Below are 12,761 nucleotides of genomic sequence, written 5' to 3' on the forward strand. Positions count from 1 at the left end.
AAGGTCTTTAAAAAAATAACAAAAGTGAAAGATGACCAAAAACGGACAGAGAACAGAATAATCATAAAACCATTATATATACTATATGCGCTCCCCCTACATTATACATTTTCGACATTGTCATCCGACGTTGTTACTAGTAGGGAGAAAGATGCTGTATAATAATATAAAAAAGAATGTTATAACAGTAGATATAGATGTTAAAAAGATACTATGTTAGTTGCAATCCAGCAGAACTAGATAAATATCGTTAAAAACTTTCATCAATTCATGATATGTGATCATTAACTAAAAGGCCGAAGGAATAATATGGGATAAGAGATTGGAAGGAAGGAAAAAAAAAAGATAATATTTTTGGCAGTAACTGTAAATTATAATAACAGACTGATCTTACCCCAAATGACTTATCCGTCTAGTTGGAGGTGTCAACAACGTATCTACCCAAAATCTTACCTTGTTCCATCAATTCGTAAACCTTTGGTAGTTCGGACAAACCAACAACCTTGATTGGAGAGTGGACGTGACCGTTAGCGAAGAAGTTGATAGCTTCTCTGGTGTCAGCTCTGTTACCGACGTAAGAACCCTTGATGTTAATAGACTTAACGACGTGGGAGAAGACTTCGGACTTGATGACGGCACCAGCTGGCAAACCGACCAATACGACAGTACCAGTTGGTCTGACGAATTGAGTGGAAGCGTTCATGGCAGCTTCAGAAACAGAGACGTTAATGACACCGTGTGGACCACCGTTGGTGATTTCTTGGATTTCAGCAACCATGTCCTTGGTTTTGGTGAAATCAACAAAGGCTTCACCACCCAATTGCTTGACCAACTTACCCTTTTCTTCACCACCGTCGATACCAACGACTCTGTAACCCATGGCCTTGGCGTATTGGACAGCTAGAGAACCTAGACCACCAGCAGCACCAGAGATGGCAACCCAGTCACCAGCCTTCAAGTTAGCACTTTTCAAAGCCTTGTAAACAGTAACACCGGCACATAGAATTGGAGCAACTTCAGCCAAATCGGTACCCTTTGGAATTCTGGCAGCTTGAACAGCATCTGCGGTAGCGTATTGTTGGAAAGAACCATCGTGGGTGTAACCAGACAAGTCAGCATCTGGACAGTTGGATTCATTGGACAATTCACAGTATTCACAGGACATACAAGAACCGTTCAACCATTTGATACCCGCAAAGTCACCAATGTTCCAGCCCTTGACGTTTTCACCCATAGCAACAACGACACCAGCACCTTCGTGACCACCGACCAATGGCAACTTGGTTGGCAATGGCCAGTCACCCTTCCATGCGTGCAAATCGGTATGACACACACCGGAGTACTTGACGTTGATCAAGATTTCATTTGGCTTTGGCTTTGGAACTGGAATGTCCTTGTATTCCAATTTACCACCATTCTCATAGAAAATAACACCCTTTTGGGTTTCTGGCACAGAGGTAGCTAAGGTTCTGATGGAACCAAAAGCACCCTTACGCAATGGGGAAACAATGGATCTGGCGGAAGTCAATCTCAACATCTTAATATTTCTTGTTTTAATTTGATGGGGGAGGAAAAGCACGTGATTTTCTTTTTTAAAGACGGTTTTGGTTTAAGTTCTGTTTTCACAAAGCTCGGTTCGTAAATATTAGCAACTGTAGTAATACTATAGTATTCTGAACCCTTAAAAAATTGTTTCAACGGAGTGAATCAAATCGAAAGCAGGTCTGTGTTATTACTTGGCAACTAGTTTGGTATAGTTTCTGGATACATATAATAAACAAAATGTATAACTAACAATAATTGGAACACCATTTAGAACGGTTACAAACAAGATCGAAAACCAATGCCAATTTATACGTTTTCTCGTTCCCCACCCCGTTCGGTTCGCTGCCACTTCACACAAAAAAAAAAACAGTAAAAATAGGTCTCTTTGTCAGATACCATACCCATTACAACATGGTACGTGTAATTTCCCAACTTTACCAAACAATTGACGAACTATTGCACGCAAGCAGATTCCCTGTCACTCACTCTTACAAGCGGTAGCAGTTCAAGCCCGAGCTCAATTCACGTTAATCGTGTTTCCATTCTCCGAGATAAATGAGAAAAGTATGATTAAAAAATTGATGCTGACTTACTCAAAATTACCGGCAATAAAAAAAAAAAGGACGTAGCAGTAGAACTCAGCGTTGACAGATAATTCAACGAGACCAAAAAGAAAAATTGGGATGAGAGTGGACTAACCAAAAAAAAAAGAACATTGCAGCCTCTCCCAACCAGACTAGAACTCCGCATCCTGTATAATGGAGTTACACAACAATCTGGAAGTGACCCCTCTATGTTTTTCTACTCTCCACCTGGAATACTGTGCTGTTTCAGTTGATGTGCTCATTTTTTTTTTGCATTGGTCTTAGTCGTTACCCAATTTCAAGAATAACTGGAAAAATTTGGCAATCGGACCCCTCCACACGATGCATTTTAGTTGGATGGTTGAAATGAGATGGTGCTCGTTCCGATGATTAGTCCAGGAATCGGGCATTGACGGTTGCCGAGTTGTGCATCACTACGGGTTTGATGTAGAAACTCCGATTTTACATCGGGTAGACTTTGGGGAGATTTTGTTCTTTCTGCTCTCAGTGATTTTTCAAATTTAGGTTGGTGAAGCGGGGGCGGGGGAGAGCTGTTAGAGATGGCTCGGAATTTTCCTGGGCACCCACCCCCTTTATTTTTTCTTGAAACGTACCATACTGAGTGGAAGTGGTATAGTGTAATATGGCATAATAAGAGAAAGAGAGGGAAACGAAAAAAAAATAAATAAAAAAACCGGGAAATTATTCGTCTAGAGTGACGTGAGGGGTAGCAAGCCCCACACGTATGATCCGGACACAAAGAGAGCAGTAATGAGTGGTGCCAATACATGTACACAAATATTATCCTTTCCCATTCTTTCGGGAAACAGTATCCAACCACCGCGCACAGTTCCGCGCCCCGCTCTCCGAATTTTCTCGGATAAAATTATGAAATCGCCATACCCCGCTTTTCATCAAAAGTTGTATAGCTTGAAAAAAAAAAGTGGAATCTAATGTGCTAGATGCTTTCAATCTCCCCTTTTATTCATCCAACCCAGTAAATACGGTACATCCTTCGCTACAGTTCTCGCAATGGTAGCGTTTTGGATCCATTTTGGAACGTTACCACCGGCATCACTGGAAGTACACATGGTCCATTCGAGCACGTGATTAGAATAATCATATTTCAATTGTTCGACACTCGCGTAATATGCATGGGTATGATGGACTGGATCTCGAGTTTCTTCGTCCGCAACCAAGGAAACAACAACACTTGTTTCCACGGTGCTGCCATTGTCCCCGGTTTTGCTAGTTGGAATTAGGGGACAAACCCATTCGTTGAATTCTCGTGTTGTCAACGGTTTACCAAGTTCATACTCTAAATTGACAAGCACCCATCCGAAATTATCGAATTCGTCATTGTCACAATCGTCAGTGACCTGTCTCACCACGTGACATTTTGAAAGAGTCTCTATGTACTCTTGTTCCAGTTTGGATCTTGCTGCAATATCGGGCATAACCCATTTCTCGAGACTCGCATCCCATTGACTACCGTTCAATACTTCGACTACTTTGCGGTAATTTTCGGGATTAATGTTGTGAAATGATCTTCTACATAACCAATAATCACCACCAATGGTCTGCCCGTAGGTTTGCACTTCACACTTGGGATCATTGGTACAATTTTCTGGATCTAGCGTATACTTGTATAGCTTCCCCTTCTTCCAGGATTCTACAGATTCGGTCAAGTCCAAAGCGGCTTTTCTAACCACTTCTTTATCGAATGGTAATTGACCTTCTTTCAATGGTGTACTATCAATTTTCATAGTTTATTTGTCCTTGAGGTATTTGCTCGGTTGATTGGTTGAGCCGTCCGACGTTTTTACTTGCTTAAGATCAACTGATTCATCTTTCAGTTAAACTTTGGAATTTTTTATTTTTCTGTGCTTAACGTGGAACAGAATGGCTCATATTAAAGAATGCAAGCGAATACGGCACATAAAACATCTAACTAGCGGGATTTAGTCTCTTATAAGTTATTAATCTACGGTTCAAGATTGAATCCAGGAAGATGATACCCTTTATACTTATATAGTATCACAAAAACATGAATTAGCTCAAGATATCAATTGATTTCTTCGTTTAAATTAGAATGACAGAAAGTACTTTAATGTCCCGCAGCCGCGATCAGGTACAGATATGTATTGGGACTGTATCGTGAACCCGTTGACTATTTCTGTGTTAACTCTGTGTACGCTTGTAACCTTTTAAGTTGAAGGGGAGGGGAGGCACAAGTGACAGATAATCTGAGTTGCATAACGTATTACCCGGTTGCACCGAGTTACTTTCAAACAAAACTGAAAAGTTTATACACACGTGACACAGAATTCAGGAATCCAAGCTCGAGAATTTGAAAACATTCAGGATCTGATCCGCTCACTCTTTTCTTTTGGAAAATCGCCAAAAGGAAAAGGAAAAGGAAAGACGACTGGCTAGCTTAGAACGGGAAGTACCAAGAGCCATGTATTCAGCCAGAACGTGCAATGAATATGATAGCTAGCTGGATTTTCCAGTGAACGGTATGTGCTAATTGCAATGAAGGTGGTATTGGGTAAGTGAGAGGCCTTTACAAATGAGGAATTTCACGTACTACGGAAGCGGTGAAGTATTTTTCTTGGGCAATGTAAAACAACGTTCAAAGAATTTAGAATTCCGCACGTTGAAACGCTGACGCGATCCAAAAATATAATAGTTTAAAAAGAATCTGAATGGGGTTGTTTCTTGCCTCAGAGGCCTGTGTATTCTATTCCAAAAAAAAAAAATCAGTCGTTTTATAAATTCTGGAGTTGGCCCAATTACAGGCATACATTACAATATAGAATAAAGAGCAGTTTCAATAAATCCATTAGTCAATCAGTTAAAAACTTTTGGTTCACTTTCAGTCTTCTCTTCGAGTTTTGTATTTTCGGTTTTTTTTTTTGGTTCTTCCATAGACAGCGAAAAATCAAAGATTCCATACAGATATCATACTGAACTACTTCCAAAATCTGTTGTATCTGACAAGGAACCACAAGGTCTTTCCACCATCCACCCTTACCGCTAGCTCTTTCTCTATTGTCAAGATAAACAGGGCCATTCCCGGTTTAATATTGTCTGTTGACTTTATATTCATTCTGCTCATCGCGTTCTTTCAGCAGCAGAGCTATTCACCATAGAAGTGATACTGAAATATAGTTTTGGCGATCTAGTACCGGCTTGAAAAATGTCGGAAAGCGTATCCAGTACTGTAAGCAGCAGTGTGTCAAGCACAGCTTCAAGTTCTAGCACTAGTACTGCAAGCTCCGGAACTTCGTTGCAAGATGGTTGTGTCACTTGTGATAACAATGTAACGTGCCCGGAATGTGATGATGATGAGTACTGTGTCACAACATCATTAACGTGCACACAATGCCCAAGAACCTATTGTCAGAAGAAGGCATCTTCAAGCAGTAGTAGTGCATCATCATCATCGTCTGCGGCTGCTATTTCTAGCGGAGCGTCTTCTTCGTCGTCCTCTTCCAGCAATAAGGTCGGACCTATTGTTGGTGGTGTCGTCGGTGGTGTCGCATTCGTAGTCATAGTCGTGGTGTTGGGCTTCTTGTATTACAGATATTATAAAAGAAAACGGTCTGCATTGCCCCAGGATCCCGAATATATGGAAAAAGGTACGAGTCTTGATCCAAACGGATCATCACCGCTTCATCCAGGCATGCTTCGTGTTGGCTCTTCGTCATCACGCGTCAGAGAAAGGAACAAGAGAAATAGAAGTAGCGCTGCCACCGTTCAGACCAGTACCGCATCAAATATCATCCCTGTAGCATATATCCCAGGTGTCACCACGAATCTAACGAAGAAGAATTTGAGGAAAGGCCAAGGAAGAGGTTCAAGAAGATTTTACCAGGATTCAGATCGAAAGTCACATATTACATTGGGGTCCAGTATTCTTGGCGGTGATGAAGATGACGACGACGAGCTCCAACAGAACTTACAAGATTTGAACGAGGAAGAAAGCGGTTCATTTGCAGGGAATAATAATAATGGTGCGGGTGCCACGAATAATATGACTACTGCAATCCGAGCTAGACCGAAATTGGTTCAAATCGATGAAACTGCTGAGGAAGATGAAGATGAAAATGCGAATCATGGAGTAGATCAAGAAGCTGAAGAAGACATCGAAACAGAGGCTAACGAAACGGGCAATACCGATAATCCATCACATTTCAGAGAGACGAATGTTCAAGACAACTCAATTGGTCATGCAGGACACGGCAATGAATCTCAACAGCAACAGGAAGAAGAACAAGGACAAGGGCAACAAGGAGATATACGACACTATAGAAATAGTATGGACTCCTCCAATTCGGACTCACGTGATCCGTTCCATACCACCGTGCATTCATCATCTGACTCAAACAGCGAGGGATCATTCATCTTGGACGTGGAAATGGCAAGTAATCACCATTAAACATGACTACCACTTTCCCTTCCCCACTAATCTTTGGTAACACACCAGTTGTACAATTTTAGATACAGTATGTAATAAGACCTGTTATATCGGGCTAATTCTTGTCAGGAGCACCTGCGTCCTTCGGTATATATGCGAGCCTTTTCCCCCAACAAGCCCCGCAATATACCATAAATCAACGATGCTCTATAAGTTTCCAAATAGAATGTAGGATCTACTGAACCCTGCATGTATATGTCACTCGATCATGTCACAATCTGACTACTTAAAAGAACGTCTCTTAATACGCAATTTTCACTGCCAACATGATTTCCAAACGATATTTGCCAACGAACCAAGAATTATCGGTCCAACTTCGAAAATACTACCTATCCACAGTGTTTTTATATATCTAAGCTATGCTACCCTGGGCTACCCTAGGCTACCCTACCTATATGCTTCCCGTCCGATCTTCGATTAACTCTTAAATCACAATTGCTCACCCAAACATCACATCAGCTTATGCCAAGGGTACAGGCCCTCCACAGTAACCGGAATAACTTACGTCGAACCAAAAAAAGAGGCTAACCCTACTGGCAAACCGTAGTTTCCCCGAGGGAACACAGATACACACATAAATCACATAAATCACTCGGTCAATTGGTATCGACCGATAACTGCAACAGCAAAAACTACCTAGAGGTGCTATTCAGACAGTCACTCGTCGAATATACGCAATTTCTACTCTCTGTCTAGGAAACATTCAAGAGCTTGAAAGTCATGCTTTTTGCTACACACTGTCTAGTGCTGTTGCAGTTCATTTTTCTTTTCCTATAAAGAAACTGTGATGCTTACTGTGATGTATACTGTGACAGCTCTTTCGGAAAGAAAATTTGTTCGCTGTAGGAAAAATAGCAGCAGTGTTGAGAAATAAAGAAACAAGTATAAAGAAAAAAAAAAACGAAATAAAAGGAAGTTCAAATTTGATTTCTATCAAAGTTGACTAAAACAACACACTTAAATAAGAAAGGGATTGATTGCAAATTACGTTTAGCCGTTTAGTAATAATCTTTTTTCTTTTGTCTTGTAATTGTAATTGTAATTGTTATTCCTGTTCTTGTTATTAGAGTATATATATCTATATAGTTTATATAAATAAGCTTTAGTATTCTTTAGTAACCTCATTTACTAAGAATTGCCACATCTAAGGACTAAATCTTTTTTGTTCAGGTTCTACACAACGAAAACAATGTCTCAATACACTGATATCGATCGTTTAGCCGTTAGCACGATCAGATTGTTAGCAGTCGACCAAGTCTCTGCTGCCAACTCTGGTCATCCAGGTGCCCCATTGGGTTTGGCTCCAGCTGCCCATGTGATCTGGAAGCAAATGAGATTGAATCCTAAGAATCCAGAATGGATCAACCGTGACAGATTTGTCTTGTCCAACGGTCATGCCTGTGCATTGTTGTACTCTTTGTTACACTTGTTCGGTTACGACATGTCCATCGAAGATTTGAAGCATTTCAGACATCTGGGTTCTAAGACCCCTGGTCACCCAGAATTTGAATTGCCGGGTGTTGAAGTTACTACCGGTCCATTGGGTCAAGGTATCTCTAACGCTGTTGGTATGGCTATTGCTCAAGCCAACTTCGCTGCCACTTACAACAAGCCAGATTACGAATTGTCTGATTCTTACACTTACGTTTTCTTGGGTGACGGTTGTTTGCAAGAAGGTGTTTCTTCTGAAGCCTCTTCTTTGGCAGGTCATTTGAGGTTGAAGAACTTGATTGCCTTCTATGATGATAACCAAATTACCATCGATGGTAACATCAACGTTTCTTTCGATGAAGACGTTAGCAAGAGATACGAAGCCTACGGTTGGGAAGTCTTGCACGTCGAAAACGGTAACGACGATTTGGATGCTATCAGTAAAGCTTTGGAACAAGCTAAGCTTTCTGATAGACCAACTTTGATCAAGTTGACCACCACTATCGGTTTCGGTTCTCTGAATGCTGGTTCTCACTCCGTTCACGGTGCCCCATTGAAGGCTGATGATGTCAAGCAATTGAAGGTCAAATTCGGTTTCAACCCAGAAGAATCCTTCGTTGTTCCACAAGAAGTTTACGATCTTTACAACAAATCCACCATCGAACCAGGTATCGAAGCCAACAAGCAATGGGATGCTTTATTGGACGCTTACGTTGGCCAGTTCCCAGAATTAGGTGCTGAAGTCAAGAGAAGATTAGCAGGTGAATTCCCAGAAGGTTGGGAATCCAAGTTGCCAACTTACACCCCAGAAGACTCTGCCGTCGCCTCCAGAAAGTTGTCTGAAATCGTTTTGGATAACGTTTTCGACACTTTGCCAGAATTGTTGGGTGGTTCCGCTGATTTGACCCCATCCAACTTGACCAGATCTAAGGGTGCCGTTGACTTCCAACCTCCAATCACTGGTCTAGGTGATTACTCCGGTAGATACATCAGATACGGTGTTCGTGAACATGGTATGGGTGCTATCATGAACGGTATCTCTGCCTTTGGTGCTAACTACAGACCATACGGTGGTACCTTCTTGAACTTCGTTTCTTACGCTTCCGGTGCAGTCAGATTGTCCGCTTTGTCCGGACACCCAGTCATCTGGGTCGCCACTCACGACTCTATCGGTTTGGGTGAAGATGGTCCAACCCATCAACCTATCGAAACCTTGGCTCACTTCAGAGCTATTCCAAACCTACAAGTATGGAGACCAGCCGATGGTAACGAAGTCACTGCTGCTTACAAGGTCGCTTTGACTAACAAACACACTCCAGCTATCATTGCTCTCTCCAGACAAAACTTGCCACAATTGCAAGGTTCTTCCGTTGAAAAGGCTGTCAAGGGTGGTTACATTTTGCAAGATGTTGACCAACCAGACCTTGCCATTGTTTCTACTGGTTCTGAAGTTGGTATTGCCGTTGAAGCTGCTAAGGTCTTGGCTGAAAAGAACATTAAGGCACGTATCGTCTCTCTACCAGACTTCCACAGCTTCGGTCAACAATCAAAGGAATACCAATTGTCTGTTTTCCCAGATGGTGTTCCAATCCTATCCGTCGAAGTCTTGGCTACTTCCGGATGGTCTAAATACGCTCACCAATCTTTCGGTTTGGACAGATTCGGTGCTTCTGGTAAGGGTCCAGCTGTTTACGAAAAGTTCGAATTCACTCCTCAAGGTATTGCTACCAGAGCTGAAAAGACTGTTGAATTCTACAAGGGTAAGCAAGTCATTTCTCCACTGAACACTGCTTTCTAAGCGTACCAACAAAACACATGATAAAATGTGGGAAAAATTCAACCAAAAGAATAATTTTCTGCCAGTAGCTAACGATACACCCGTCGTTTGACTCAGATATACAAACTCAGGAATGCTATATCTTCTCGTTACTCTATTTGTAATTCTTTCATTTTATCATTTCTATACGTATACAACAGGATACATAAATATTAAATTTTAACGATTTATGTTCAAAATTTCCAACCTTAATGGATATTTATTATATATGAGGTCATGCTGATCAGTAAGACCAGCACAGCGTACCAACTGTTGCAATCGCATTCGCCACACCACCTCGTTAAAAGCTCTTCATACCTTAAAGCCATCACAGCATTCTGAATAATGTCTGAACAAGTTTCTGTTGCATTCGTTTGTCTTGGAAACATTTGTAGATCTCCAATGGCTGAAGCAGTGTTCAAGCATGTCGTCAAAGAAAAAGGGTTGCAAGATAAATTCAAAAGGATTGAATCATTTGGTACAGCGGGATACCATGTTGGCGAAAGTCCCGATTCAAGAAGTGCATCTACTTGTAGGAAAAACGGGGTCCCAATTTCTCATTCTGCCCAACAAATAAAGAGTAAACATTTCAAAGAGTTTGATTACATCATTTGCATGGACGAATCTAATCTGAGAAATCTAAAAAGGATACAACCAAAGGAGCCTAAAGCTCAATTGTCTCTGTTTGGAAAGTGGAACACGGATAATAAGTTCCAAGATATTGTGGATGATCCGTACTATGGGGGAAATGAAGGATTCGAGTACAATTTCAAACAGGTATGGTATTTCAGCGAACAATTTCTTGAATTGGAGTCGTAAGTGATAGATGTTACATTATAGTGCTTCACTATGGATAGTATATACGTGTTTATTAAATAATCTTCATAGTGAAAGCTAAAAGAAAATACTAAAGAAGTCCTTGCTTATTGAGTAAATTGACCAGTTCTTGATCCGCAGGTCCATTTACCATAACTTTTCGAATTCTTCTTCCTTATATTCAAAATCTGGCCCACACCTTCTCGATAACCATGCCTTTTGGTAATCAAAGTATCTCCATGTAACCTCTTCTTTGCCTTCTATACCTGGAGGCAATTTCTCTACTTCCTTATGGAACCAACAACGATTGACTTTATTGAAAGTCCATCCACGGAGTGATAGTTCTCTACTAGCCAAAAATTGGTCATAAGATCCCTGATAATGATAGAAAATGAAAAACAGTGTATCAAGGGCAAACTTTGACATTATCTTAGCCACTGAAATTTTCCCATACAAATCATCTCCCTTCGCTGGTAAGTCTTGTGCCATAAACCTTATCGGCTCATGTGGAAAGAAAATAGATGTTGGATGTGGTAGAGATAGAGGATTCTCGAACAGACGAGGTGTGTCAGCATCAAGAGAGTCTGGACAGTTCAGTAATGATGACTCTAGATGCTTTAAAGTGAATTCGTCAATCTCATTAGGTGGTTGAATCAACTTCTTTTTGGTTTCCAGCCAGTATGGTAATTCTTCCTTGAAAAGTGGGTTCTTGAATGCTAACTTATCTTCCAAATCCTTTGCGAGTATTTCTTCTATCTCATGCGACAAATCCTTTGGAGGTGGCAGCTCTTCTGTCTGCGGTGCTGGGGTGGATTCCTTCTCTTTCTTTACTACGGGGTTGGCACCTGAAATTTGATTCACTGAAGATGGAGGCCCATTTGCACTTACGCCATTAGCAGCAGCAAGGGCAGCAGCAGCGGCTGTTGAAGAAGGCGAAGTAGCACTAGATACAGTGCTTTGGTTAGGAGATTTTTCCACATTATTATTATTGTTATTAGAAGAGGATGCGTTGGTGGAGGCATCTGTAACCGCGTTTGAGGCAGCAGTAGCAGCCACTGCCGCAGCCACTGCCGCAGCCACTGCCGCAGGCGCAGTGGGTTCTTGCCCATTCTCATGTGATGGTTGAGCTGCACTAGCAATCGATGTGGCGGTAATATCAGGAGAGGAAGTCTTTGATTTGAGGCTTAATGGAGCAGGAGAAGCCTTTTTCCTTGGCGAACGTTCGCTTCTCTTTGGTTTACTTGGTGTGCTCTGTTCTTTCAAAAGATCTTCAGGCTGGATTTCGCAGCCCATATCCTGGTATATGGTGTCGTAATCTACAAAGTCCGGATCATCATTGTTGTCAACGTAATATCTGATGTCTTCTTGAAATTCTTGAACCGTTTCAGGGTCCAAATCGTCATTTTGTAACAGTTTTAGAATATTCTCCAAATTTGAGATATGGAAAGTATGTTTCTCTATTTGTTCTTCATTGTTTTCCACCTCGAAAGTATCTAGCTGTTTCTGAAGCTCTTCGAGACACTCCTCGACGAACAAAAATTGGTCTCTCTTTTTGAGCTCTCGAGGATCTTTAATCAAATCTGGATTTGTCAACGCTTCAGTCGAGAACTTTTTCGTCTTCATAATCTTCTCTATCGACTTGAACCTTTCCATACCGCTCTCAATGAGTCTACGGTTCTCCATCAACACATCTGCTCTATCCTTGATATCATCTTTGCTCAACCAATTCTTGATCTGTTCTCTATGTTTCTGCAACTTCTTTATTTCACGTTTCAAATCGGATTCAAGCTTTTCCCTGTAAGATTGGTTATCTGATTCTGTGTTTTGGAATTTTTCATATATATCCTCATATTCTTCCAACCCTTCCTTCACCTTCTTCAATACCTTATCAACTTCTTGTTGTAATTTCCTTTGTGACATGCTCTATTCTTCTTTAACTGATTATATTCGTCCACTGTTCTCTACTGTAATCTCATACGTCTTATTTTCTTTTATAATATCCCTTTCAAAGCACTTATAGGAGATACGTACTATCTGTAATTTAAAAGCGAGTGATGTTCAATAAGCGTAAAGTTGTAAAAGACAC

At 41.1% G+C, this 12,761-nt stretch overlaps 6 protein-coding genes across 6 annotated transcripts; 3 read left to right on the forward strand and 3 right to left on the reverse strand.

Annotated features, from left to right (window-relative positions):
• Positions 1–412: 412 nt before the first annotated feature.
• On the reverse strand, positions 413–1,537 carry KLLA0_B09064g (zinc-dependent alcohol dehydrogenase; the record flags this gene model as incomplete). Its single annotated transcript, XM_451932.1, has 1 exon — positions 413–1,537. The coding sequence occupies one exon, from the start codon at positions 1,535–1,537 to the stop codon at positions 413–415; it is 1,125 nt and encodes a 374-aa protein (XP_451932.1).
• A 1,560-nt stretch (positions 1,538–3,097) lies between these two features.
• KLLA0_B09108g (uncharacterized protein) lies at positions 3,098–3,895 on the reverse strand (the record flags this gene model as incomplete). The annotated part of the gene is made up of 1 exon (XM_451934.1): positions 3,098–3,895. One exon carries the CDS (start codon positions 3,893–3,895, stop codon positions 3,098–3,100), a length of 798 nt encoding a protein of 265 aa, XP_451934.1.
• A 1,436-nt stretch (positions 3,896–5,331) lies between these two features.
• OPY2 (Opy2p) lies at positions 5,332–6,573 on the forward strand (the record flags this gene model as incomplete). The annotated part of the gene is made up of 1 exon (XM_451935.1): positions 5,332–6,573. One exon carries the CDS (start codon positions 5,332–5,334, stop codon positions 6,571–6,573), a length of 1,242 nt encoding a protein of 413 aa, XP_451935.1.
• A 1,228-nt stretch (positions 6,574–7,801) lies between these two features.
• On the forward strand, positions 7,802–9,841 carry KLLA0_B09152g (transketolase family protein; the record flags this gene model as incomplete). The annotated part of the gene is made up of 1 exon (XM_451936.1): positions 7,802–9,841. One exon carries the CDS (start codon positions 7,802–7,804, stop codon positions 9,839–9,841), a length of 2,040 nt encoding a protein of 679 aa, XP_451936.1.
• A 363-nt stretch (positions 9,842–10,204) lies between these two features.
• On the forward strand, positions 10,205–10,678 carry LTP1 (tyrosine protein phosphatase LTP1; the record flags this gene model as incomplete). Its single annotated transcript, XM_451937.1, has 1 exon — positions 10,205–10,678. The coding sequence occupies one exon, from the start codon at positions 10,205–10,207 to the stop codon at positions 10,676–10,678; it is 474 nt and encodes a 157-aa protein (XP_451937.1).
• A 144-nt stretch (positions 10,679–10,822) lies between these two features.
• NOT5 (CCR4-NOT core subunit NOT5) lies at positions 10,823–12,595 on the reverse strand (the record flags this gene model as incomplete). Its single annotated transcript, XM_451938.1, has 1 exon — positions 10,823–12,595. One exon carries the CDS (start codon positions 12,593–12,595, stop codon positions 10,823–10,825), a length of 1,773 nt encoding a protein of 590 aa, XP_451938.1.
• Between the last annotated feature and the right edge of the window lie 166 nt (positions 12,596–12,761).

This window comes from Kluyveromyces lactis, assembly GCF_000002515.2.
Source record: "Kluyveromyces lactis strain NRRL Y-1140 chromosome B complete sequence".
Lineage (NCBI taxonomy): Eukaryota > Fungi > Ascomycota > Saccharomycetes > Saccharomycetales > Saccharomycetaceae > Kluyveromyces > Kluyveromyces lactis.